This window comes from Puntigrus tetrazona, chromosome 22 (genome assembly GCF_018831695.1).
Source record: "Puntigrus tetrazona isolate hp1 chromosome 22, ASM1883169v1, whole genome shotgun sequence".
NCBI lineage: Eukaryota > Metazoa > Chordata > Actinopteri > Cypriniformes > Cyprinidae > Puntigrus > Puntigrus tetrazona.
This window is the reverse complement of record NC_056720.1, coordinates 10,623,556-10,651,057: the sequence shown is the minus strand read 5'-3', so window position 1 is coordinate 10,651,057 and position 27,502 is coordinate 10,623,556. Positions and strand designations below refer to the sequence as shown.

Here is a 27,502-nt window from a genome sequence, read left to right as displayed (position 1 = left end):
TGGCCGCTGGGTGTCGCTCTGGAGCAAGAAATGGCGAGGCGTCTCCCCCGCCCCTAAACATCTCCTCCAAACGCGCGTGTGTGCGTGCGCGCGCGCGTGTGTGTGTGTAGCGCCGAGAAAGTAAGTCTGTGTTTCCAGCTGACTACTCGCTCTCTCTCAGTGTGTGCGTATGTGTGTGTGTGTGTGTGTGTTGTCATTATTATTATCCAGTCTGCTCCCAGCTCAGAATGGCCAGATTCACTCAGACTGAGACAAGAAGGGAGCAGCACCCACAGCCGCCCCATCCCGCTTACTCCAGCCTGCTTTTCACTGGACCCGGGGCAGCACCGACCCAACATCCACTCCTCTTAATCCCGCACCAGCACCAGTACGCTCAGATCCCATTTCCTAAACCCATGAACGGGTCAGAATCCATCTCCATTCATCCGGAGAACGGCACCATGAAAGACCAAGATGCCATAAAACTCTTTATCGGGCAAATACCGCGGAACCTCGAGGAAAAAGACCTGAAACCATTATTCGAACAGTTTGGGAAAATCCACGAATTGACAGTATTAAAGGACCGATACACCGGCATGCACAAAGGTAAACGCGCGATTCCCTTAATAAGAGTGTGATTTTGCGGTGGTAAACACTAGACAGTAATGTTAAAAAAAAATATATATATATATATATATATATATATATATATATATATATATATATATATATATATATATATATATTTGTCTCATGCACATCACCCATTAGTGACGCATGCGTTATTGTAATATTTATTACAAACCATACGTGTAATTTATGTCATGCCAACATTAAATACACAGGCTGCGTACAGACTGCAATATCAGGCCCCTTTTAGCTAATATTTTTGCACTTGAATCCTTTAGAGAGAACTTGTCTCCCTAGTTTGGACCTGTGCATTGTTGCCTGCGCGAACGTCGCGCGTTTCCTTCTCATCTCGTGGCTGGGAATCTCGCCTTTCTCTGAAGGCAGCTTAATCTTTGAACCGGGGCAACAACAACAACAAAAAAAGGCTTAGAAGAAAAATTCGCATTTAGACAGACTTTCTTTCCCCCCGCTTTGCAACGGGGAAGTAGTCCCTCAACCCCCCGAGCCGTCCTTGTTCAACCTGACAGTTCTCGCAAACGAACGGGCGTTTTGAACGGGGTTCTACGCGGGCAGGCGCACCTACCCGCCGCTAGAAACGTTCGACGTCGTTCAACGTCTCACGAAGACGGAGCTCCTCCGGTTGAAAAACGCGCAGCTTCGCTCATCCGAACGCGTTTGCGCTTAAAACGCGTTCGGTTGTGCGTCATAAAGAACTACGTCGCGTTCTACATCGTGACGTGACGTTCTTCTTGACAGTTGACATTGAATACGTCATCCCTCTCAAACAAGAAGACGATACTAAAATTAAACCTCTATTTGGGTATCGTGTCGTTCTTCGTTTATCCTCCTCGAGCGATACGCGTCGGAAATATCGCATTCGTCTTCGTTAGTGTCACTTACTATTAGGCTTCATAGCGGCGGTGTGTTTATAATTATGCTAATAAGGCTCTATTTGCTCGAGCGTTCATCCACGACATTTAAGCCCGCGAGAAGCCTTTGCTTTGACCGCGTCGGAGCAATGAGGATACGTGCGACGATATCGTGGGCGAGAGTCGCGCGTTGTCATTTGGCTAAATCAAACCACACCGGGTTAGAGGAAAGGGGTTAACTTTGGGCTTCTGTTAAGCTCCGGAGACGATACGCGTGGCAAAACGCGAGAAACTCGAGAAAGTTGCTCACCACGCGTCGACCGTTACGAAAGCGCGCCAATTCCGACGAGAAACGGCACTCGCGCGCCTGTCCCCTCCTTTTGATCAAACGGCATCGGAGGTGACGTGCAAGTTGTTCTGTTATTCGAGGTATTAACTCGCGCGGCAAATAATACAAGACAGAAACACCAGGGAGGATCCAATCCGAGTTGACTGTTCTTCAATAATGATGGTCCTCCTGGGCATTGATGGATGTCGAGCCTATGTGGATGCACCTTATCTAGCGCATTACCGCGAGCTGAGTAGTCCCATCAATTAGACGTCTGAAATATGGAGCTTTTCAGTTTGTAGCGCTAAACCCAGAGGAGAATTAGCATTTTCAAGCCATTGGGTTCCCTTAGGAATTTCCAGCGGGGCTTTAAAAACGCGATTTTTCCATTTATAAGTAAAATCAGGTCTGTGGTTAATAACGCTTCAGACATTTTGTTATGCACAGTTGTAACTCAGATGCGGCTTTTAAAAGCAATTTTTTTGTCAAAACGTAATTGGGTAATAAAAAACGAGCACCTATACTTTATTCCTAAAGACTTTTTTTGGTGTTTATTATGTTTCACGTACATAGCCGAATGTCCCGTCGGTGGCAGATTACAACATCACAAACCCGATTTTTTTTTTTTCGTCCTAAACTAACTGATTATACTTGTGATGCAGCTGCCTCTGGGACAGGAACTGAATATGAGTCCTAAAGGATGGCACAGAGAATTGGTTCTTCAGGACGGAATTTCTTTTCATCTTATGTATTATTCTACGAGGGGGATGCGAAGATAAGAACAAGTCAGCAAATATTTACATACACTTTTTGTCAGCTGTTAGAGACGGTGCAGTCTTGCGAGTAGTCTCAATATGGACCGCATCGGTGATGCAGACCCCGAGGTTGTTTAAATGTTTGGCTAAAACTGTCGGCGGGGATGCTAATGCAGTTTTTTATTATTATTATTTTTTTGTTTTAATCCAACACGTGACAAAGGAGCGCATCGGCCAGCGCTCATTGGGAAAAGCCAATGCAAGCCAAGTGCGAAATGAGATCTTCGTGCGTCTTGGGTCCTGTTTTTGAAGGGTCCACCGGACTAAAGGGAATCGTATGTAGGTTTCAGAGTGGGGAACGTGTTTCGGCGCTAAGTCGGCTCGCTAATCCACACAGGAAAACACAGCATTAGTTTGCTAAGCGCGGTAATAAACCATGACCATAATGACGGAGGAGGATTAGCAACTGTAGTTATTGTCTGAGGTTGCGGTCGTTCGGATCACTTGGTTCGTCCCTCTACAGTGGCTGCTTCTTTGCAATTAAAGCGAGCTGTAGTCATCTTCGCCTGCGGTGTTCAGTATGAACAGCTATTACGAGGTCTGTTCAACGGGCCTAACAAATGCTGTCTCTTGATTTGTATTAACAGGTGAGCTTTTCCCCTTCAGGCTTTTCACCTGTGATCAGTTGAGCTCGGCATTTTTTTCTTTTAATTTAGGATGGAGTCGGAAATGGGTTTTTGCGTGCAAAGCTCGAGACACTTGCCACGCTGTATTTGTAATCGCACGTGAGCGTGGTGTATAGATCTCTTGCTGCGTTTAGCATAAATAGACGCGATTGTTGCTTCGCTTCGAAAGCCTCTTATGCTCATTTTTTACTCTGCAGGTAAAGATGTCCAAGGATAAGCGTGCACCGGCTTACAATACGAAAAGAACCTTTCAAACACTGTACGCAAACATGCACAAGGCTTTTTAGACCTAAACCTCGTCCCGATTGTCTTCGCTTAATGTGGCTCCATTCACTTCTGCCACTATAGAGTGTCAATCCTTAACCGCTTTCAAGGGACCTATTGTGCTAATGCATTTATGAGGGATTGAGAAATACGATAGACATCTTAGAACTAATCTTATGACGCTTTAAACAATTTTAATTTCTGTCTCTTCCCGTACGAATGGATTTAACTGCGGGGGTCCTTGCAGAAGCTGAAAGCCGAGCTGTAGAAAGGTTCATCGCTTGCAAATGTAAAGCTAACCTTGTTGGACAGTGATTTGAAAGGGGTTTTATGCTATTACCAGTATTATCGAGAGCTAAGCTAGGAGTGAAGTTGTTTCAATGGAGAAAAATTACATTACAAAACTCTTATTAATAGAAAGATAAAACGTATATGGTGTACGGTTTACCAGGAACAAGTGTTGGGTTCATTATATTAATCCATATACAAACACCTCCTAACAGTTTTTTTTATTTTACATTGGCGTGTTGTTTTTCAGTAGCCTGAATGTCTATTAGTTTTGAGACTTTGTAAAAGTGTTCAAATGATATAAATACATTTGACTTGGGGGTTTTTTTTCTCCAAAATGGTCCAAAGTAGTACATTTATAGTTCACGCCTGTGATGTAAACTAATAGCTGTGAGCCCTTTTGATGGCAATGCTTCGTTTCAACTTTTTTAAACAGGGAACATCAACCAATGAATAAAACACTGCAACTGAGCGATTTTCATAGGTTTTAAATTAGGGGAGGCTTTTGGCTGAAATGTCAAAAAGCTCCTGTAAAAGTCTTGACAGTCCAAAGAAGCAAACATCTGTAAATACTATAATACTCAACAAGGCCGATTCATAAAAAATGCAGTGCTTCAGCAGCTCTCCTGGCAGGAACCGTAGCTCTGAATGTCAGGATGAGATGTTCCCTCCTCTATCAGCGAGCTATGCTTTGAGCTACTTGTCTTTTCATGTGAACTGGCCACTTATCTCCCCTTTACCTGCTTTTAGATGGACTTTCCTCCATGCGGAGAAGGTTATTTTTCTTTTTAGGTGGAAAATGTGTTTTTTTAAGGCCATTACCATTCATCAGGAGATGGCACTTACAGTAGAGTATTCTAGACAACCCTCTGTGGAAAGAGGTTCAGTGACCTTCTGTAGCATGTCCGTTTTGTGGGCCGAGCATAAAACACAAAGCGAAATTATTGATGCGCTATTCTAAGACGTTGCGAATCTCTCCCTTGTGACCATTTTTATGGAGGATGATAAGCTGGTCTTCAGACGTGTCATAATGTCTGCTGTGTTTGCTAATAGAAAAGTCCACACGATTCTTTTTGCTGCTTAACCAGATTGCTCTGTGATTCAAAAACATTACTCACTGCTGCAGGATCTGATTAATTTATCAAACATGCTATTTTTTTGGGTTTTGAAAATGTAAATGTGATATTACACTTACGTAAATTTCATTTACGTGATTTTCGAGTTTCGTAATCAAATGTAGCGTAATATGCAGAGTAAACCAAATAATCCAAGTAAACCATTCGAATGTACATTTAGTGACACTCACACAGGGGTGTTTTTCATACAATGATGCAATTTATGCTTAACTAACATATGTAATCTGAAGCATTGATGGAGAAATGAACTAGCTAGTTTCCCAAAACCATAATAACTTTGTCACATGTTTTGAACCATTTGTTCAAAACCACATGTTTTGCGTCATTTGAACCACATTGTTTCAACAATATGGATTCGTCATGAACGGCATTATGCACGTGCAATAACTAATCATTTGGTACGAGGTCAGATTATCGTAAATAACGAACAGTGCATCCGAGGACTCGGATATTTGCGTTCTCTGGTGTTTTGCTCTATGCTATGCTTTAAAGCACAGTTAAGAGCTGTAGTTCTAGCCACACAGTTTTGCGATATTGTTTCGTGAATGTTGGCTTCAGGAAACAACCGTTAAACTGAAATATTGCCAACGACCGAAGGTGCAACCATACCAACAATGCTCTTGGGAAGCAGACCCCAGTCTGGCATAAGCTCTGTTTCCATCTGAGCTCGCGAATTTAACTTATGCCTAAAATTCGGAATAATCGCATTGAACATTTTGCGAATAAAGTCTATCCGACTAGTTAAAGAGAACAACATCATCACTACCTGATAAACTGGTGCTAAATATCTTAAAAAGAAATAAAGAGAAGCCACTAAATATAATAATTTTTCAATGCATTTGCTAAGTCATTTCAGTACGACCATGACATTTGAGATCATGTGAAATGAGATCTGTCTGCTAGTTAGACTCATCTCAATGCTAATTTTAGACAGATTTTGACATTTTTTTCAGCTGGTCAGACTGAAAAAACAGTTGTACATTGGCAATGCAGATAAACCAGACTGCACCAGCTGGTTTAAGATGTTTTATTCAGCAAGTTATTTTTTGGTGATGCTATCGGTGCAAAAATTACTCGCTTCGTCTTTTGCTAGATTTTGGATCATTTCAAAATGGAGGTCAATTCTCAGTGCTAAAGCTTATCAGTCACTCTTTCCTGTTTACTGTTTTGCGCAGTAAACTTTTACAAGGTCACTCCAGAGGTGCTGTTTTTTTATGGAGGCAAAGGCAGAATGACGACAGAGAATGAAATGTATGATACACCGACATGACTGCTCTTTCCGACATTTCCCGCAGTCGAACCGTTGTTCTGGTTTTCGAGCTTCCCGAACTAAAGATTTATTGTCGAGAGGAAAATAAATCAACACTCAGCACGGTTGACTAATGAACGGCGATAGAAGGATTCTGCTGCCGTTGATGAGAACGGCTTGGAAATATGTAAATGCCTTGTTGGAATTTGAGCAGAAAAGCCTTTTTCCACTTCCTTTGATCTCAGGAAGGAGGGCATGGCCATTATGTCAGTCAGAGAGCTGTGACAAATGCCATGCGCACACACACACACACAGACACAGAGAGCTGGAGTGGACAGGGAAAAATGACAGTGAGGCATAAGGCTAAGCACAATAGATGAACAGACTGAGAGAGATGGAGCGATTGTCAGAACCACTGAAAACAAATGGTGCCTTTAATCCGGAGGCACCGGCGGAGTGACGGGTCCTTCTGACAGGATGGGAGAGCCAGATCCACCCCAGCAGACAGTAGAGGGTGGAAACAAAAGGATTTAATATGAAAGGGGAGGTGTGGGGCAGACGTGGGACACCGTCACGACGTTGAGAGTATGACAAGATAAGGCCGTGCATAAACATCGGCTTTGCATTAGTATTTTTAGCTCAGGGAAGTTCTGAACTGATTTTGTTGAACCGCAATTGTTTATCGTAATAGTCATTTTAATATCGATGAATAACCCCAACACAATTATTAATCAGACTTTTTAGTTCTAGATTGTTGAGTATTCTTTCTTCATTGGATTTGAATGGTTTTTTGACTTTTAAACATCATCTTTTTTTTTCTTTTTTTTTGACGAATACCATAGAGATTGATTGGATGCATTGTTGACGTCGTCAACTATAAATATGGAAATCCTTTTCTCCACACTTTTACACATTGATAATGAGTCCAGTATTTTCTTTTAGTTTGCATAATTTTATTCCCGTTTTACTCGGGTGTCGCACAAGCCGTCCAGTGTCAGCTTGACTAGATTTCACCAAAGGCACAGTTTTGCAAAAGCAAGAATATTTGAAGCTTCGTCAGCAACAACAAAAAAATTGGAGAAGACAACATTTTTTTCGCACCACCTTTTAAAAGTTGTTTTTTTTTCCTAGAGAATTGTGCAGTCAGACCATTGTTTGGCTAGCTTTTACCAATGGCGAATAATTAGTTACCGAATACCATAAAGAATAGAAAATGCACTTTCAAAAGTTGCTAATTAACCAATTTGGGTTGTATTTTTTTTCTAGAGTTTTGCACAACCTGCTCATGTGCCCAGCTATTTTTCAAAAAGTATCCTAAATTATTTAATGCTTTACCATCAACGAACAAGTTTTCTCTGTGCTTGCAAAATTCTTGTTAGCCGTACGCAATCATGAGGGTAGTTTGCAACCCACTGGTTGAAAAACGCACAACCGATTTTCAAGCGTTCGAGTTTTACGGTGTCCATATACTATATCAAGACGTCGAAGATGTCAATAAAGTAACTTTTTCTTAATCTTGTTCCGGGGTAATCACGTGGACTTGGAAGTGGAAGAATTTCTCCAGAATCTATCCCCAGAGTGCTTTACGGCAGTATTCCTTTTACGCTCCAGAATGTTATTGAATATGGTTGTTGTTTTTATTTTAGTATTGAAAAGTGATGCTACGACACGAGCATGGCTGAAAGGTGATCTGGGAGAGGCTGTTATCAGTGAGTTTGTGGGACCCGTCGGGGATGCGCGGAGAGGCCTGCTGCTCAGCAGGGCTATTAATAGAAATCTGTGGTATTTCCGAAAATAGGTTAAGCTGCCACTGCTGGCATCACTGCTCGCATGCCAGCCATCCTCTGAAGACAGAAAGAGAGAGAGAGAGAGAGAGAGAGAGAGAGGAGGAGAAACAGATGTAGCCTACTGAGGAAGTGTCTTTGTTCCGTCGCACCCTTCTTGCACTCGGTGCACCATCAGAGCGTTTCTGGCTGAGGACTTCCCAGCATGCCGCAAGACACGGTGTCACCCCACCGTATTTCAAATTCACAGCACAATAGCTGATCTAGACCTATTTGAGTCTTGCCATGACAAACAAGTCTTGCATATGTATTAGGAAGCTACTCTTCAGTATGCATTGGCGCTTTTTCATATCGTAACAGTTGCAGTGGTCCAAAACTGTGCCCTATTTGTGCAGAATTTTGCGCGTGTCCTTTCTTTAATACGGCATCAAGCAGAACCGTGATAGATGCTTAATGTGTAATTGGACTATCATTCGTTAGTTCTGAATAATATGAACGTAAAATTTACGAAAATATCATTTTTTTGGCCGCTCCAGCTCTGTTAGTTTATGCGCGTATAGTTTCGCTCTGGTACATCGAGGTTGAGCACATTTAAAGGTGGCTGCCTTAATTAACGTTTACAGGTTACGCTAGAGCACCGCTTATATTACAAGACTCATTACAAAGTAATTAGGTGAGGGCAGGGACAATATTGTTGTCTGGACAGTGACTGAGAGAGAGTTTTGAAGGAAATCGAGCCCTCGTGCGTTTTTGTTTTTTTTTCATGGAAGGAGGTCAACGCATTAAGAGCGTTTTACATGATAACGGTAACTGTGAGTGACGCCGAAAGCGGCATCGATTGCTGAGCTCGTTCACCAGAAACATTCACTTGTTGTCATGCATGAACGCTAGCTGCACATATTTACATACATTTATCCGTTTTTAATAGCTTCTCTTAGGTACAACAGAAAGGACGACACTTTGCACAGCTTAGTATAAGCGTGTGTTATATAGTTACTTGAACATATTAGATACCGCAGTCGCAATAATCAAAACGATACGCTTTGTACAATAATACGTAAGCCTTATGAGGCCATGCGTTATCGTTTTGTTTTCTGTTGAGCATTTTCTTGACATTTAAACTCGCCAAACAGCCATTAACTATTTAATCGCACGATCTCCGAAACATCCTAATTTTCTGGTTTGATTCAGTTTCAAGTGCAATAGAACATCGCGTAAAGACATACAAATGGATTTTGGTAAGCACAAGACAAAGACGAAAAGAAGTGAAGGCAAAATTGTGTAATTATTACAGAAAACCAAAACTGATAAGGCCACTTATGCAATATTATAATCGAAACTTGAAAGTGAATCTGTGTGAATCTGTCCCATTGTGCTCGTTTAGAGGACCTGTTTCTTCAGTGGTGACTCAGATATGAAATGAATACAAAAATGCACGCAAAAATATAATAACAATAATCGAGAAAATGCACAGTGTGCTTAAACACGATCGGATCGGCGCAACCTTATTTTATTATTTTTTCCGAGTCACTGCACAACAGTTTTAAGCGAAGTCCTTTGTTCTCGGAGCTAAACTTGAACGTGTGAAGAGTGGGAGGTGTGAATGACGGGACCGCTCGTGAAGTTGCAAAGTGCTCAGGCAAGAACGTGGAGAATGGGGGCACGGAAGCAGATTTAGCGCCAAGACCTTCGCACTTAACAGGCACCTCACAGTTCAGAGCTTGCACACAATTATAAAGGGGAGCAGGAACAGTGGTGCGACTCGGCTTTCACTATTTAAAAAAAAAACAGCAAATGGGGGCTGTCGGGAGCGGAGGGAGGGAGCTGCACCTTCAATTCAGCTTGCTTAATTACTGCTATGCCTCTCTACCTCCCCATGAAGCTCTACGCCATTCCTCAGACCCGCAGGCCTCATGGGCCTCTGTCTGTGTGATTGCTTATTAGCACGGGGGTTAGATGTCATTTCTGTCCTGGAAGAGAGAGGCATGTTTTTTTTTTTTTGTGTGTGTGTTTTTTTTTTTTTTTTCGCCTGCAGTAGCTACATTTGACTTTTGTGATTCAGGAGAAGTCTCCTTTCCCCGAGACATCTGAAAGTGTAAGGCCACTAGCGAAAATGTTTGTATTATTAAAAATGTCAATTTAACTTAATGTCTTGTTTTTCCAAGATTAAATCGTCAGGTTATTTTTTGTGTGTGTGTGTGTGTGAGAGAAGAAATTACTTGTCAAAATACTACTTTATTATTAAATATTTGTAATTATAATAATAATAATTTTCTTAATAATTAAATAAATTCATAATTTTTATTTCAAAATAATTATAATATTTTAGATAAATTAATTTAAGTTATAGATACGTTTTTAGATATAGCAAAACACATTGAGATTTAAATAAAAACTGTTGATTAATTCCTTTTAATCAGTTTTTATGTCCAAAATATAAAACATTGTATCTTTTCAAGGCTTACTTGTGAATTCTTTTTTTTGTTTTAAATTTTCACTTCTTGCACTCTATTTATATTCCCGTTTCATCAGAAACTATTCACCTACTTATAGAAAAAGGATTATATTAGCTATAGTTTTGAAGTAAAATCCATTCCCCACTAACTGTGCAGTTTCCTTTGTTAATTTTTAAATCACATTTGATCAAACAATAGAGATCGTTATCAAACAATGCGGTAGATCATTTCCACACTCTGTCCTTAGGGTGCTGCGTCAGCCTTTTCCATGCGTGATCTTTTTATGTCGAGTTTCAAATAATTTCATCATGCAGCCCAAAATTGCGCGCCTGGTATGCAACAGCAGGGCAGTAATTTGTACGTGTTTGGATTCCAATTATGAATTTGTTGGTGCCTATGGGCTGCAATCGCACTATGCATTAAAGTGAGAGGTTTAGAATTAAAATGTTTCTCCCGCTATCTGTTTTATTGTCACTTTTTCTCTCTCTCGCTCTGTTCTTTGGCTAATATTAGTGGGGCAGCTAATTTGCTCTGGATATTCTTTGTGAATGCGTCGCGAATGTATCCAATTTGGTTCATGTGAAATTGCAAGATCAGATGTTCGGCACAGATTGAAAAGAGCCCGTCTTGGCTCTAGGATTTGAGACATAACAAAGCTTTGATGCATTTGAAAGCACTGCGGGGTTAGTGGGACTGATACAATAATAAATATGAAAGAACACAAGAGGCTTGCTTGTTTGTTTGTCCCAGCAAGTCATTTTGAAAAGGACAGTGTTTTGGCCAAGTCTCACTTGGGCATTAACTGTTCATGACCCCACGTCACTTTCAGAGAGTTCTCATATAGTGGGTTTTTATTAAGTCATTAGTGTTTAGCCATTAATAATAGCCAGAATAAATGAAAGCAAGGCTGCGAGGGACTGAGCTTCAAGTCTGTGTTGTTGTGTTCCTGGTTGCTAATTTAACAGCTGACAAAACACTGAAAAAAAACCTCTGGAAAACATGGTTTATGAAGTATATCTGTAACCTACCAAGAAAGTATGACATATTGAACTGCCCGCGTTCTCCACCACCATTTATGTTATTTATGTTTGCAACAAGTTAGTCTGACGTAAATCTGTAGTCACTTAACAAAAGTTCATTGAGTTATAATCTACTATAAAACTTTTTTTTTTAGCTCAACCAGTGGTGTGAGTTTGAATGGGACTGTTTCTTTAAATGATAGCAGATAAATGGAGTAGGGGTGCGATATTTATTGTCTGTGATGATATCATAATTGTTTTAACAATGAGAGTATGTATGAGTAATGTCTCGGGAGCCCAAAAGGATTGATAGCCTGATAAAACCTATTAGACTATAGTTATATAACTATAATGTTATATAACGCCCCTATAATTCAAATAATGCAATCAAATAATACTCATCTATGTTTATTCTTGGTTTTTTTATGTGTTTTTATATTAATAATTAGACCAGACATAATTTAAGAGTGTTGTTTTTTTTGTCATAAAATAGTTTGACACACAAGACATTCATATTAAGTGAGCTACATTTTAAACACTATTGTTATTTTTTCTGTTTTGGAAATGAAAATAATTCTAAACAAAGCTAGAGCAGGTTATTTGTACATCTCTGAGCAACACTGTGGTGTTTCTTTTCATTTGAAAGAATCATTTGAGCCAATGATTCAGCAATTCCATTCATAAAGACCTCTTTTTTTAATGAATTACTTGTTTTGAATGAATCATTTGAATAAAGCATTCAATGAATGACTCGTTAAACAACAAATTTAGGCTTTACTTGTTGTCAACATTTTTTTTTTTGTTTAGTTTAATGTATTCTCCTATCTTTGCGTTTTAAATTGATATCCAAAATATCTTAAATTATGATTTTGTCAATATTGCACAACCCCGGCATGTGGGAATTTGTTAGAAACAATCAATTTTGGCGAATTTCTCAGATGGCATCATTTAAAGATATACTTTGTCTTTATAAAGTAAACACAGTGTTTGTTCCGGTGCAATGAACATGGGTGAAGAAAGAGAAGGTGACAAGACGGAGAAAGCGAGACGACTGACTGCTTTGTAGTTACTTTCACATCTACAAAACTGTGATCCTCACATTGCAGTTTGATTGTTGCCAGCGAGTCTGTTACATCGGGCAAATCGGAGACTTACTTCACTGTAAATACATCTACCAGTTTGCACTGTTAATGTCACAAAAAAAAAACTAATGGGCTCAGGGATCTTCTTGCAAAATCTCCTGCTTCGTGGCGGAAGGGTTATATAATCGGGTGTGTTTATGTGCATGTTTTTATGAATTCGCATTTCTGTCTGGGGACCCAAGAGGCTCAAAGTTTCTCTTCCCAGTTCTCCGCCACTGTTCTTCTCTCTGTCAGGGTGTCAAGGGTAGTCAGGGCTTATTCCAGCAGGCCGAGAGCCTCGGACAGGGACGGCTGGCTGATCTATGGACTTGCTCAAACACACACACACACACAAGCACACGTACGCAGAAACACACACGGGCACATCTAGTGTAAAGCGGACTGGACAGGCTCCCCCATGTTAGAAAATAGACTGTCTGTATTTAGCTTGTCTGCAGGGACTCCTCACGGCACCTCTGGCCCTGTCATTGTAAGGGACGCGGAGGCTTTGTGCTGGCTCGTTTTTTTCAGTGCTGGCGAGCGGCGGTACTCGATAGAAACACAATGTTGTGGGTGGACTTGAATCTCGAATTAAATGAAGTGAAGAGCATCTGGTCTTCCCTTTGTTGTCTGATTCAAATGCTTGCATACAGGACCTTCTTGGGACTCCGGATTCTTTTTTCGCTATGTGGTAAGGGAATTAATCAAGGTAGCTTAATGAGACCTTCACTTTTACTGTTCGTCAATGGTGGAACTGACCAGCCTTCTTCCAAATAGCAGAAACCATCACGGTCTTCTGAAAACCGAAGATGTACACCACTTCGAGAAGCAATTGAGTAACTAAAGCAAAGAAGTAGCGTAGATTTCAGTACTTAATAGCTATTTTTCCATCATTAGGGAGCGACGATATTGTTCTCTTTGACTTGTTGGACGTAAACGGTGTTTAATTTGCAAACGTTTTATACGATTTTACAATTGTGCCCTAATGAAAAATTTGCCGTTTCTTTGCACTATTTCTGTAAGGGGTGGCTTTAGGTGTGGTTTTTCGTACGAATTATCTACGAGATATCTACGAATTGCGGTGAGATCGGTGTAAAAAGTCCCCACACTGCATTTAAATAAACCAGTCAAAACCGGTTTAAGCTGGACTAAGCAGGTTTTTAAGCAAAAGCAGCTCTGGCTGTATTGTGTTTCTCCTCATTACCCTTATAGTACTCATTTGAAAGTCACTTTGCATGAAAGTGTCTGCTCTGAAGGAATAAATGTAAATGCTTTTGTCTTGATTGTCTGGCCGCTGTTAGTTGCTGCAGGAAGCTGTTTGGTTACTTTAAATGACTTTGGCCACCCGTCGATATCAGGCAGTATTGAGTTCAAGACCACTGTCTATCCAAGTCATTGAAAGTCTCCTTTCTTTTTTGTCACACAGGCTGCGCGTTCCTCACCTACTGCGCCCGCGAGTCGGCCATCAAAGCCCAGAACGCCCTCCACGAACAGAAGACACTGCCGGGGGTAAGTCCGCTGCCAGCCTTTCGCCTCACCTCTTTAAGAGGGCCACCATGCCAGTCAAAGCTAAAGCCGCATGTTTTAGACAGAGAGCCAAAGCCTTTGGAGCAGAAATCAGTCGATAACCCAGCCTTTTAAGATCAGGCTTTGAGCCGTTTCATGGTACCTCTCCCCGGGGACATTTGCAAGCATTGATCCGATGCTTTCAGCGCAGGGCTTGGGGATGCAGTGATAGCAAATGTCAATTCATTTGTTCTCTCAATTTTTCCAAACTGCTCCATTTACGCAAAAAGCCAGTGAGTCATTGTTGCCCAGTTGCACAAAAGTATTCCAGACGTACAAAAATAAACATAGCGGGGTGCAGCGAGAGTGCTTCCATTGAGGGTTTGTGTGCTCCTGAGGATGGCTGGCAATTGCGACTACATTCAAAGCACAAAATACACAAGGAGGTCCAGCGGTAGTCTTTCCGGCTGTACACAGCCGTGGCGAATGGTATAACAATGACATATTGTTGCTCTGCTGCCAGATAGACATCTCCTAAAGTAGCCTGCAGGAAACTCGGATGCACTGAGAGCAATGTAGATGCATGTGCCTTTATTTGGGTCTCTGAATAATAATGCTATATGTTTATAGCATTATTTGTCGATAGCGCATTTTATTATTGCTCTCTTTTTTATTTGTATTTTTTTTCCTTTTTGCTCGACTTACATTTTTGTTGTTGGTTGCTTTAATTAATTTTTTTATTGAAATAATTTTTATTTAATTGTTTGTCAAATTGGTGTCATAGATTTTTTTCACATTTTTTTTCACCATAATTTGACATCACAGATGCATATATACAGCTTAATTTCTGTTTTTTTTTACTTTTGCATCATTAACAATTTATACATAATAAAAAAATATATTTTTTTAAATGTAGAAATTTCCTTATTATTATTATTATTATTATTATTATTATTATTATTATTATTATTTGTTTTACTTTATATTCTTCTTTAACTGTTTGTTCAACATTTTATTTTAACATAATCCCAAGTTGCTTCTTTATTCCTTTCCGTTTTTTTATTAGAAATTATATAACCTAGCATGTAAGTCAAACAATTAAAAAAAAAATAGAATTCTCAGAATTTCTAAATTCTTTGCAATTTCTGTTTCCTATTTGTTCAGGTTGGCATGGTGTTCCTTCACATTGATTATTACAGAGGTTCTAGAAGTAGGCAAAGAAATATACACATTCGGCGCTGACTAAGCTTGCCGACCGTTGAAACCTTGATGTAAGAAGCCTCAAAATGAAAAGTTTTAAAGAAGAAGGCCAATGACAAGTGGTATTCAGCATTCGATTTAGTGCCACTATGTCAAACCCACACGCGCTTTCACCCCCAAGAGAACATTTGAGCCTGAACGGAGAAAGAAAAGAAAAAAAAAAGATGAAGGAGAGGGCGATCAGAATGTGACACATGTCATCCAGGCCTGTTGAGAATATATCACAACTTTCCCCATCGTACCGTGGGGTGAGAGAAACACGCAGGCACATGTACACAGACTTGCTGCATGTGTGACATCATTGCATCAGCTTCACTTACCCGTGTTGTCATCCCCTGAGACAACTGCGAATAAGGTAGTAGGTGTTTGTTGAAGAGTCTAAGAACTAGAGACGTGTTTTTTATGTGCATGTGTTTGCCTGCTAGGAATAGGACACGCTGGTTGACTAGTCCCTCTCGATTTTTTGGTGCGTGTATATTCTAGTTTTAATATTTCAGTGGCGGTGCTCTAATTAGCATGCTGGCAGTGTTAGCTTTTACAGTTCGCACTGTAAAATCCTCTCAGGAAATTTCTAAATTTAACACCTTCAAAACACTCCGTCTGAACCTATGCGCATTTAAACAGACACTTTGGCTGTTGCGTCACGTCTCGTGCTGTTTTTTGTGTTTATTGTGTTTATTGGGGGGGCGCCACAACATGCGTTTTTAAATCAGAGTGTCACATTTTCAAAGAAGCGCCACAAAAATCCTTCATTCGGTCGCGCTCTAGATATTTTGGAACACAAGAACATGTCTTAAATACCCCCAAAGAAATGTGTCCAATCTGGGTCAGGTGAACCTGAAACCGGTCTAATTATTCAGGGCTTTTTCTTAAAGGGAAAGTCCCCCCCCAAAAATTAAAACGCTATTGTTTTCTCGCCCACATGCCATTCTAAACTTGTATTGTTATTTAAGTGGTTTTTTGACATAAGGGTGAATATATAATGACAACGTTTTTATTTTTGGGTCAGAATTTTCTCACCCTAATGCCATTCTTAATGCATTTATTTTTGCGAAACATAAAAATAAGATGATTTAAAGAAATCTGGCAAGAGTTTTAGTGCATATGTTTTTGAAAAACATAACAGCATATGCCAGCAATCTGGCAACCAGGCGGTTTTAATGCGTATCTTTTTGAAAAAAATAAAAGCAGATGTTGTAGAGAAATCTGGCAACCAAACAGTTTTGGTTCCCATTGACTTCCACCGTGTTCCCAGTCCACACGATGGAAGTCAATGTGAACCAGCAATTACCGACAATTTTTATTTTCATTTATGTTCCACAGGAGTAAATCGTGATAGATTTTTCATTTTGGGTGAGCTGTCTTATTTACTCACCGTTAACCCATGACTAGTTTAAAAAAAAAAAAAGTGGTTTGCAAGTATGCTCCTTCTTGCATGTATATATGCCAAAGTGGCCTGCAGTGAGTGCTGGACAAACAGCCTATCCCTAAATCTTTCCTCAACAACCCCCGCCTCAATACGTTGATGGTAAGCAGATATGCCAGTTGTTTGTTTGCTAAATCCTGCTTGATATGCAGATTGCCAGAGGCTACAGAGTAATTCATGTAAACTAGGGTTCTCTCGGAGAGGACCTATAAGTTATTTATGCTTGTGTTTTGTTCTTAACTCTTGACTGACCGTCCCTTTTAGCAAAAACCTTAACAGGAGACGATCAGTTAGACTCTTTCTCCAGTGTTATTTAAAAAATATAACACAATTCTATTAATATCCTATTAAATTATTTTATTTAACAATTTTATGTATATTTTGTCACATATTTTTTGATTTCTTAAACATTCCTATCGATGTTTAATTTTATTTAGTACAGTCAAACGATTAATCACGATGAAACGTTAATTAATAAGTTATATCAATATAAATGTACACAAAATATTTACAAAATGCAAATACAAAATATATTCTGTAGATGTGTGCGTATTTATATCTTCATAATAAATATACACAGTAAACACACGTATAGGTAATTGATTTTTTTTTTACATATTTAAAAATATTTTTAAAAATATATTTTTCATAGATCATTTTGTGAGACAAATAATAGATTCTGTTTTTGTAGAATTTTAAATATCGGGTGAAATATCGGGCCGATAACCGATATCATAACGATATATCGTGCATTATATCGAAACAACTGATCAGAGGCGGCTACATTGCTCTCAGCTATAAGCTGTGCATAAGAAACAATAGACGGTCGAGTAACTGGCCATGTTTTTTTTCTGTATGGAGCATCCCCAGAGCGCATCTCGCATGTAGCAACTGCCAAGATCGATCAAACCACGTAGTAGATCCTCCCAGTTTAATTCCAGCTGGGATTTCGCAGAGCCTTCAAGTTCAACGTACTGCTAAGAATCGCTATGACAGGGGGGGCACATATGAGCCCCATTATAGGAGTCGGAGGACACCCTAAGGCGGAGGAGGAGCAGGAGGAGGAAGTAGGGTGAAGGCGAGGAAGGCGTCCTGACAGCTGTCCGCCTCGATAGCGCGCTTCCCCATCAGTGACCTCTAAGGAACATCAGCTCTGCGATGTGCGAGATGCGGTGATAACATCACTATGTATACATGGCAGCTTGTCAGGATCTTCTAGGATCTGTGCGTGTGTTTGCGCGCAGCGGGATGGAGGGTTAATTTTGTTTGTGTTTGTGGTCGGTGTCCGGATGGCCATTTTGTATCATTTTGTAGTAGCGTCCTTTTAAAACAGGCACAGAAATGATCTGACGTATTATAAACCTCATCTTCATGAATATTAGTTAGGTTATATAACCTTCGGCTAACTGATTTAGTGCACATTTTATTGGTTCATTTTGTCTGTGACCACGGCAAATAAAAAACAAAACTCTTAAAAAAGTTTTAGTGAAGAATGGTATTTCTGAAAGGGCTTTTGCTAAATAATAAAATGAGTAAATAAATAATTTATTAGAAAAAAATACAATTATATTGAACAAGATTGTTATTGGTTAACTTTTAATAATTCGATAATAACAATAATATGAGTGTGTAATAAAATAAATATTATAAAAGTGATTGGAAGTTTATTTAATAAATAATAAATAATAACAAATTAATAATATTTAATATTATTAAAACCATTTTAATAAGAATAATACTACTAATACTAATGTTAATGATTAATACATACAAAAATGTTTTAGTAATATGAATAACACATATTTTTAACAACAATACCAATAATAAAAGTTGTTGGATTTTATTTAATAATATTTTATAAAAATAATAGCAATAATAAAATGTAAGATGATGAATACAAATATTTGTTATTGATAATAATATTATTATTATTCAAATAAACAACAACACTTCTACCACCTCCACTAATAATAATAATAATAATAATAATAATAATAATAATAATAATAATAATAATAATAATAATATTTAAGCACATTATTAAACATATACTAACTTAACTTATTGACTAAAGAATGCATAACCAAATGTACCATAACACCAACCAAAAATCAATTTAAAGGAGATTTTGTAAAATGATAACAAGAACACTGGAACAGCGACATAAAATTATCTCAGCAGTATTTTAAGTTTATTTATATAAAGCGTGCTCCTCCGTTTCCAAGCAGCTGGTGAGAAAGATGATTCATAACTGCAAATTGAATTTGTTGCATTACAGCAGCTAACCGTTTTTAAAAGCTATCTAAATTGCTTTTAATCCACCGATTTAAGTTGCAAACAAGGTTACAGTGAAGATTCGAAATGTATCAAAAAAAATCTACATAGACAAATACGTGAAGATATTTATGGCACGCTGGCAAAAGCTTGAGGTTATATATATATATATATATATATATATATATATATATATATTTAATTAGTATATGCCAGTATACATCTGTCTAGACTAGAACAGGAAATATCACACTGAGTCAAAACAACGTGAAGACAAAGAAAACTGTTTGTTTTGACACGCACACAACACCTCCGTCAACCCCGCTGTGCATTTTAAATTCTGGTTTGGCACGGCATACGTACGTAGCTACATAAAAGGCGTATTTTTTCAACCGCATCAGTGAGAAATCGGGCACGCTCACAGATGTGTCTGCACAGGAAGGCCAGCTTTCGCCACGTTTCGGCGTGGATGAGCTCACGCTGTCTGCGGGGCTCCACACCCCTGCTGGAATTGCAAATTCACCCGCTCCTCCGGAGCCGGCTCTGCCCCGCTGTAAATCTGCTGTAATTTAAGGTGTGTGTTTTACGCCCAGATCCGTTGCTTGTTCTCACATCCGTCTGTGGAAGACGTGCGAACTGGCCAATTTTCTTTTTTTTTTTTGCCAGAAAAAAACACCAGTCCCCATCCCAGAAGACTTGATTTTCCTGCTCTCCTAAAAAATACGGTGCTGTGAGCTTTTTGTTTTTTTATGTTCGTTCAGCGTGGTTATTTTAAAGAAACAGTTCACCCCAAAAATAAAAGCGCAGCTCTCCCACGGGCCATCCCGAGATGTGGATGAGGTTGTTTCTTCATTGGAACAGATTTGGAGAAATTTAGCATTACCACACTTGCTCACCAATGGGTGCTCTGCAGTGAATGGGTGCCGTCAGAATCGTCACGATGAGAAAAATCATCACAATAATCCACACAAATCCATTTCATCAGTTTATGTCTTGCGTAGTGAAAAGCTGTACGTCCGTATTTAACTTCAAACCATTTCCTACAGGAGGATCGGGAGAGAAATAGACAGCGAACGGGTGCCGTCAGAATCATAACATCGAGGGCATCGCAGCAATCCTCACAAATCCAGTTTGTTAACGTCTTGTGAAGTAAAAAGCTGCATGTTTTTATTTAACTTCGAACCATTTCTTACGGTTCAAAAGTAAGCTCGTCTGAATCGGGAGAGAAATACGCAGTGAATGGGTGCCGTCGGAATGAGAGTATAAACAGCTGATTAAAACGTCACAAGAGATCCACACAAATCCAGGCCATCAGGTAAACGTTTTGCGAAGTGAAAAGCTACGTGTTTGTAAGAAATAAATCCACTGGTACAATTTTTCTTTAACTACAAACCATCGCGCCAGTAAAAACTGACTTTTTAATTCAATGAAACATTATTATGGATTACAAACACTAAGCTATAATGCCTTAATGTTTGCTTGTTATAATCATTTTTATTATTATTTGTGTATTATAGTGAGGTTTTTGTCAGCTCTTCGGACTCTCGTTCTGACGGCACCCATTCGCTGTATAGCAATCGATAACGTTCAGTTTCTCAATCTTTTCTGATGCAGGGTTCTTTGATTTGTGGGTGAACTATTCCTTTAAGAACTCATTACTGAAAAGTAACCCGCGTTTTTTTCGGAAGCGTGTCCCCGACAAGGTCTCGTTATAATGACAAAACGGCAAATAATGTGATTGCGAACTCTTGTAAACTAACGAGGCTCCATTTTTAGCTTTTGATGGACATGAAATATGTAAGGTGTTACCCAGAGTGTGAACGCTGGGCATGCTGACAAAGCTGTGTATATTTTTCTCAGAATAAACGGCATGATAGGATGCTGACGGCCGCTCATATCAAATCAAATTAATGAAGCGTGATTGGCATGACTGTTATAAATACAGCGGGGCCTGAAATCTAATTTAAATCCCAAAGTTTTAGGAGGTTTGCGGCGAGGAAAAGTTATTACGCGAGATGAATAACGAGTATTTCATCTTCTGCGCCGTTTCTAGGCCGCTAATCGGTGCGTTAAAGCAGAACGAGATTATTTCACAACGTTTCACCCCAGATTATTAATACATATATTTTAATTCAATTTGTTAAAAAGGCATGTATTTATAATTACTTTTACATTTTATGTTTGTATTTTTTTTTTTTTTTCACCACTATATTTATTGTTTAATTTAATATAGGTATTTTTAAATGTCATGATCAGTAGCTGTAACTGTACAATACTACTGACTACATAATTATGCATTATACTTATCATAAATTGCATTTAATTATTATAAAAATAATAAGTTTGTTTATTGTATTGTATTTAGTGCTGTCAAATGATTAATAGTGATTAATTGCATCCAAAAATTGTTTATATAATATATCTGTGTAGTCTGTATATTTATTATAAAGAAACACAGTATTTGTTAAACATTTATATTCATGTAAATTATATTATATATACATATATTTAATATATAAACACATTTGTCTAAAAATACACACGCACGTGTTTGTATTTGTTTACGTATCATAAATATCATAAATTACTAATCGTATTATATTTTTGCCAAAGTTGCAATAAATTTGGACCCCATTGTATTTGTACGGCAAGTTAGCATTCATTTATTAATTACTTTGTACTTCAATAACATTTATTTAATTGAATATTTTTATAAGTCAAATAAATATACAGCAGCGAACCGATTTAAAGCGAACGCGAACTCACAAGCAACGTGAGCAGAAAACCCAGCGCTTTTTATTATATATTATGTAACCAGACCAAAAAAACGGCTTTAAAGTGGCACGCACAAACAATAGGAGAGCAAATGGCCTTTATCGTTCAGCCGTCGATTCGTATCCACGAGGCAAACAGCGATTCTCCGCCTCCCCGATAATCTCTAATATGATTCTCAGCGTTTGTTTGCCTTCGGATTTTGGAAAATGTGTAAATTCGAGCGGGCTTCCTGCTGTCCTGCCCGTCTCTCTCTATTTGTCCGTTTCCCTGTGAAACGCGCTGATTCATTGACTTGACAATGAAGTGAGCGGGGTGGATCGCAGCGCTCTCTGATGGGTGGATATTTGCGTCCGGGGTTTGCGGTAATGCAGTTACATGGCCGGCGGTGTGTGATGAATAGAAAGTCTCCAGTGCCGTCATATGAGAAATCACAGCGGAGCGGAGCGCCAGACTCTGCTTCTCACTTCATGAAGTTTTATAGCGCCGCTTCTCCTGTTATGGCTTCTGCCACAATGGAGAGATGCAGACGTATGACTGCAGCGTTACACGTGTGTGTGTGTGTGTGTGTGTGTGTGTGTGTAATGGCACAGGGGTGTAATGTACATAGTAAAAAGCCATTGCGCTAGAGTGATCCTCAGGGATTCGACTTCCCACAATCCTGAAACAAGAGGAACAGCTGAAGTAACACGGTCTTTCTTTCTTTCTATAGTAAATGAATATGAATGCTCATCATGTTGTCTCTTAATAATCAAGTATGGCCATCTATATCAGAATTTTAATCGTTTTCTTTGTACCTCATAATTACTGTCTCATATTTTATCTCATAAAATATGATATTGTTTTAATGTCGGTTTCTCAAATTCAAAGTCGATGCGATTTTATTTTAACGCAATTCCATTTTTGAAAATCCTCATCATTATTATGTTTTATGAAATGTCCAATTTGTACTCATTTTGACACACATCACCAGCTCTTTTTTTAATAATTACAGCTTTTTATGTGAAAATTTATTTATTTATTTTTGTCATTTGTCAGTGTTTTTCTTAAAAGCTCAAACTTTTATCTCATAGTTTTTTTTTCATAATTGTTTTAATGTAATTTTCAGCTCTTTACCTCATAATTCAAACACTGTCATTATTTAGATGTTTTTGTCTCAAACTCAATTTTAACCTTTATATACTTCTTTTCTTTTCTTTTCTTTTCTTCCCTTCCTCCCTTCACTAAATTTGCCAGATGTTTCACCAAACCTCCCCGTCCCGTGAGGTCCCTCATCGCTTATTTTAAGGTATTTAGCGAAAAGCTGGCGGTGCACTTTGGCACGTTCCTGAGAGAAAGAACAACAAAAGCACACAAACAAGCTAATAGCTTCCTCATCTGCCCTGCCGACGAGGCTTTTCTTAATCGAGAACGGTCCCATTCCCACTACTTTTCGCGTTGTCCCACAAAATTCCTCGCCCTTACCTTCAGTTTCATTTCTGTGCGCTGTTTCCGCTTCGGCCTTCAAAAGAGGAGTCCCACTTCCCGCGTCGAACCGTAAATGTTCTCCAGATATCCGGGAGTGTTGCCAGTTTTTGTCTTCCATTACAAATGTGACCCTCATGGTAATGGAAAAATGCCTCGAAAACAAAATAATCCTCCAAACCTGGCTATCAGTTAGGCGCTCTTCTGGCGCAAGTGCTTTTTTTGTTGGCTAAAAAATAAGAGAAAGAAAATATTAATGCGTTTGTTTTTCATTTTTAGTCTATTTCAGGTTGTAGCCGGACTGGGGAGCTGCCGTCTGTGGGATTCGTGAGTCATGTGACGATGTGATCTGGGTTAGCCAGTGTGTGCGTGAGTTGTAGTGGTTGTACTTTGGGCACATCGCTCTCTCTCTTGGGTCTTGTCTGAAGGAGTCTGGCTTCAGGACAGGAGGAATGAGGGCTGAACGAGGGCCCCGGTGAAGACCCACATCTCCCGCCTGCCAATCTATCTTCCTGTCCCCTCGGCTGCCGTGTGAGTGCAGGTGCGGCCCGGAGAGCTCTTAGCTAGAGACAAAGGGAGGGGAGGATGCCGGAAAGACAAATAGTGGCCAGTCTCTTCTGAAGGTTTTTAGAGGCTGGAGACGGGACGTCGGAAAAGACGAAGTGGCGCGGCGAAGCGGGGTCATTTTTTGGGTTAGGCTCAGGCTTGAAGTTACTGTGTGGCTGTTGAAATGATTGTGGATGATTTTACATATTAGCTCAGCTATTTCTCTGTTAGCCAATAAAATCCCTAACGGGATCGATACACAGATTATTAGCACATTATTACATTACGGTCAATCAGTCGTTAATGAGGAAATAAAATAAAACAGAATACATTAACTTTGTAAATGACGTTAAACTAAATTATTCATTTGAATTCATTTCATTTTTAACTTTTTAATGTTAACTGCATTTGTGTGCAAATATATTTGCGCATATAACGCATAATTGAAATGAAATATTTAGTAGTATTATTAAAACTTTTAAATGCAAATTACATTTTTATACTACATCGTGTAAATAAACACAAAGAGCTGAAAAAGACAAAAGTCTATACGCAAGGTAAACAATTAAATAAATAGAAAAATGAACGTTTAACTATACATTTTTATACTTCTTTGTGTAAATAATAAATAAACAAGAACTGAAAACTGTAATATATATTTTTAATTAGATTACATTTATATGCTAGATTAGGTACATATATAAAAAAAAAAAAAAAACATGAGACACTTGTTTACTATTTTGCAAAAATATAATAATAATAATAATAATTATAATAATAAAAAAATAAAAATCTGTCATTTTCAGTTAATTTGGACATTAAATATTAACACTACAATGGACTGTATGGACTGAAATGGATATTTATTTTGAGAGTTGCTAAAAATTCATATAACGGTGTTTCTAAAACTGAAAACCCCCAAATCTGTAATTTTAAGTTAATTTAGGTACTGTATAAGAAATGCATATTTAGAGATATTGATATATTAGTGTTTTGAAAGATGAATTTTGCAGATTGTTGGTTGATGGTTATACGACTAAAAAAAACAGTTGTCTGTGATACAGACCATGATCTCAAAGAAGTTTCTCTGATATAGAATCACGCGATGTGACGCGAGACATCAGAGGTGCCCGCTCGCCTCTGCTTTGGGAAAAGCCCATTTTAAAGGACATCTTTCAGGTCCAAATTGCTCGCGACCTCGACGAAGAGGGAACGAACGCCGCGGAGCCGGACAGATTGTTTAGAATTAGAGAGATAAAGAATGACAAAACAAAAAGAAGCGGGGTCTCTGAGGCAATGAATCCAGCGAAGACAGATCGAGCAATAAGAGGTGGGAGATTAGCGCTAGCTAGAGGGAACGACTGAGAGAAATCAGGAGGAGGCGAGGACACGGGGTCATGCCGACAGCTTGAAGCCATACTTTCAGCGGGGCGCGAGAGCAGAAGTTCACGTTAAAACCCTCCTCTCTCTCGTTATATCTCTATCTCTCTCCATCCCTCATTTAAAAGGCAGATCTGCCCTGAACACAGAAGGTAGGGCAACGCGTTTGTCCGAGGATACGAGGCCCCCGTCCCATTCGCTGTGGGTTGTGTCATTCTGTTTGACTGACAGGAGTCGTGACGAGGGACCGTCCTCTCCGGAGGCTAGATTCGACACTCGACGCGTGGTGCTTGTGAGGCCGTGACCCCGAACGTGGGGCGGACGCAGGTGCTAGAGGTCGTTCGCATTCGAAGGAACATGAATGCGACGAACCGAAATGCTTTTTGTTGTCGTTTAAGTTCTACATTCGATGCCCTTTTTTTTTTTGGCCAGAAATGTCGCAACATCGTTTATCAAACCATGAAATATGCTACTTTTTAGCGAAATACGTACCGATTAGAACATATCACTGCAGTTTCCATGAGAGTTAACAAACGTTCGATTAATAAAGCGTAATTTTCGCACAATCACTAACAAACAATCAAAACAATATTAATATGCTGGGATATTTGACAACTGATGCTTTTGAATGTTAACAGCAACATCCAGCTTCGTAGCTTTGGGTTTTCATAGACGGTAGGTTTGTTCGGTTTGTAACTATTTCAACGTAATAAAAACGTGCTAGGGTTCACATATTAAATCTGTGTTTTAGCGCCACTCATGCGGTAAGGTACGTAAAATTTGTAGAAAATTTTGTATTTTCAGTATCATTACTATTCTTCTTACTGAGCATTTCTACTAAAAAATAAAGTACAAATAAATTTTTATAGTCTTTTAATAGTCCAATATTTAATAGTCCATTGTTATTACTAAATTAAATATTAAATTACTATTGTAATTACTATTAAGTAATTTAACATTATTTTACAAAATACCACAATAATAATAATAGTGTTATAGTAATAAATGGAGAAATATTGCTATTGTAATATTTCACTGTTGAATTAAGAAGTTCGTTTGAAAACGTAAATGTAATATAATGTTGCTTCTTTTATCATTATTATGTAAAATAAAACAGTCCTTTGCTCTGAAACACACAAGCACTTAAATCCTTCTGTTTAAAAATGTTGTAAAAGTTTGAATGAGCAATTTATCCACATCAAAATCATAGTGGCTTTACTATTTAAACCTTGAATACTTTAATATTTACAAACCGGCCCTCACTTGTAAGTGTCTCTCAAACCAGGATTGAGCTCAACCCAGAATGAAGAAGGCCGTTGTGGAAAAGCAAATGACGTTAGTGGACGCCTGTTGATTAATAAAATGTGAGAATCACAGTGTGCGTGATGGCCGTGCGGAAGGGTGTTCCCTGGAGAAGGGCTTCTTGTCGATCACGTCGAGCTGGTTCGGAGCGTGTGCCATATGGAGGAGCAGAAAGTGTGACTGCGCTCTCTTCGGATGAAACAAACTCCGGTCCAAGAAAGCCTGAGCTGAGCCGGAGGTCGCTGTCCAGTGCTGAAACACACTGATGACTCTGTACCTTCACCACTTTCCTCCGCTCTCATGTGTATTTATCAAATTACATTCAATTAAAAGATATACTTAAGCATACAATGCATTATCTATCTATCTATCTATCTATCTATCTATCTATCTATCTGTTGTTCTACCATTTTGATTCTTCTACCGTTCTATCAATCCTTCTATTGTTCTTTTTAGCATTCTGTCTAACATTCTATTCATTCCTGTGTTGATGTAGCATCCTATCACTCTGAAGTTTTATTTATTTTATATTGATCTATTTTGATCTAAAGTCATTCTGACTTATGCTTTATCATTCTTTCCGCTTCTTTATTTCTAAGAGCTTAAGCACAACTCTTTAACCGATAAAACTTTATTTCATTTTCTTTTTATAACCTGCCGTCCAGTGGAACTGAATAAAAACATCTACGTTTTCGAATGAAGATAAACTAAAGTCGCTCGTATCGACAGCTTATCTAAAAATGAAAGGTCTGTCGTTTACTCACCTTCATGTCGTTCCAAACATCTATCACTTTATTTATTCTGCGAAACATAAAAGAAGATATTTTGAAAAATCATTTTCACTCCCTATGGGGTCCAATGTTGTTTTGGCTCTCATTGTGTGCATTGACTTTTCTCAAAATATCCTCTCGCGTGTTTCAGAGGTGAAAGCCAGTCATACGAGCCTAAGTGATTAAATGATGACAAAATCAAATGTTTGTGAGTGAACCCTCCCTTTAAACGGCCAGC

At 38.8% G+C, this 27,502-nt stretch overlaps 2 protein-coding genes across 5 annotated transcripts in view; both read left to right on the top strand.

Annotated features, from left to right (window-relative positions):
* Positions 1 to 27,502, top strand: part of LOC122327734 (CUGBP Elav-like family member 5) — a 1,183,696-nt gene that overhangs the window by 999,765 nt on the left and 156,429 nt on the right. The gene's annotated exons all lie outside the window — the stretch shown is intronic.
* zgc:165603 (uncharacterized protein LOC571425 homolog) lies at positions 106 to 24,272 on the top strand. Of its 2 annotated transcripts, none has more exons than XM_043223337.1 (4): positions 106 to 585; positions 13,991 to 14,073; positions 23,546 to 23,593; positions 23,695 to 24,266. In XM_043223337.1, exons 1-4 carry the CDS (start codon positions 228 to 230, stop codon positions 23,743 to 23,745), a joined length of 540 nt encoding a protein of 179 aa, XP_043079272.1. In that variant the 5' UTR covers positions 106 to 227; the 3' UTR covers positions 23,746 to 24,266. The 2 variants fall into 2 exon arrangements, with proteins under 2 accessions (XP_043079272.1, XP_043079273.1); XM_043223338.1 differs by adding an exon at positions 23,039 to 23,090 and having other exon boundaries at positions 109 to 585; positions 23,546 to 24,272.

Bases quoted from the DNA above. Each gene is read 5' to 3' on its own strand.
- zgc:165603 (XM_043223337.1), top strand. From the start codon at position 228: ATGGCCAGATTCACTCAGACTGAGACAAGAAGGGAGCAGCACCCACAG. The intron at 586-13,990 runs GTAAACGCGCGA...TTTGTCACACAG, and splicing joins ATACACCGGCATGCACAAAG to GCTGCGCGTTCCTCACCTAC. The intron at 14,074-23,545 runs GTAAGTCCGCTG...TTTCATTTTTAG, and splicing joins AACAGAAGACACTGCCGGGG to TCTATTTCAGGTTGTAGCCG.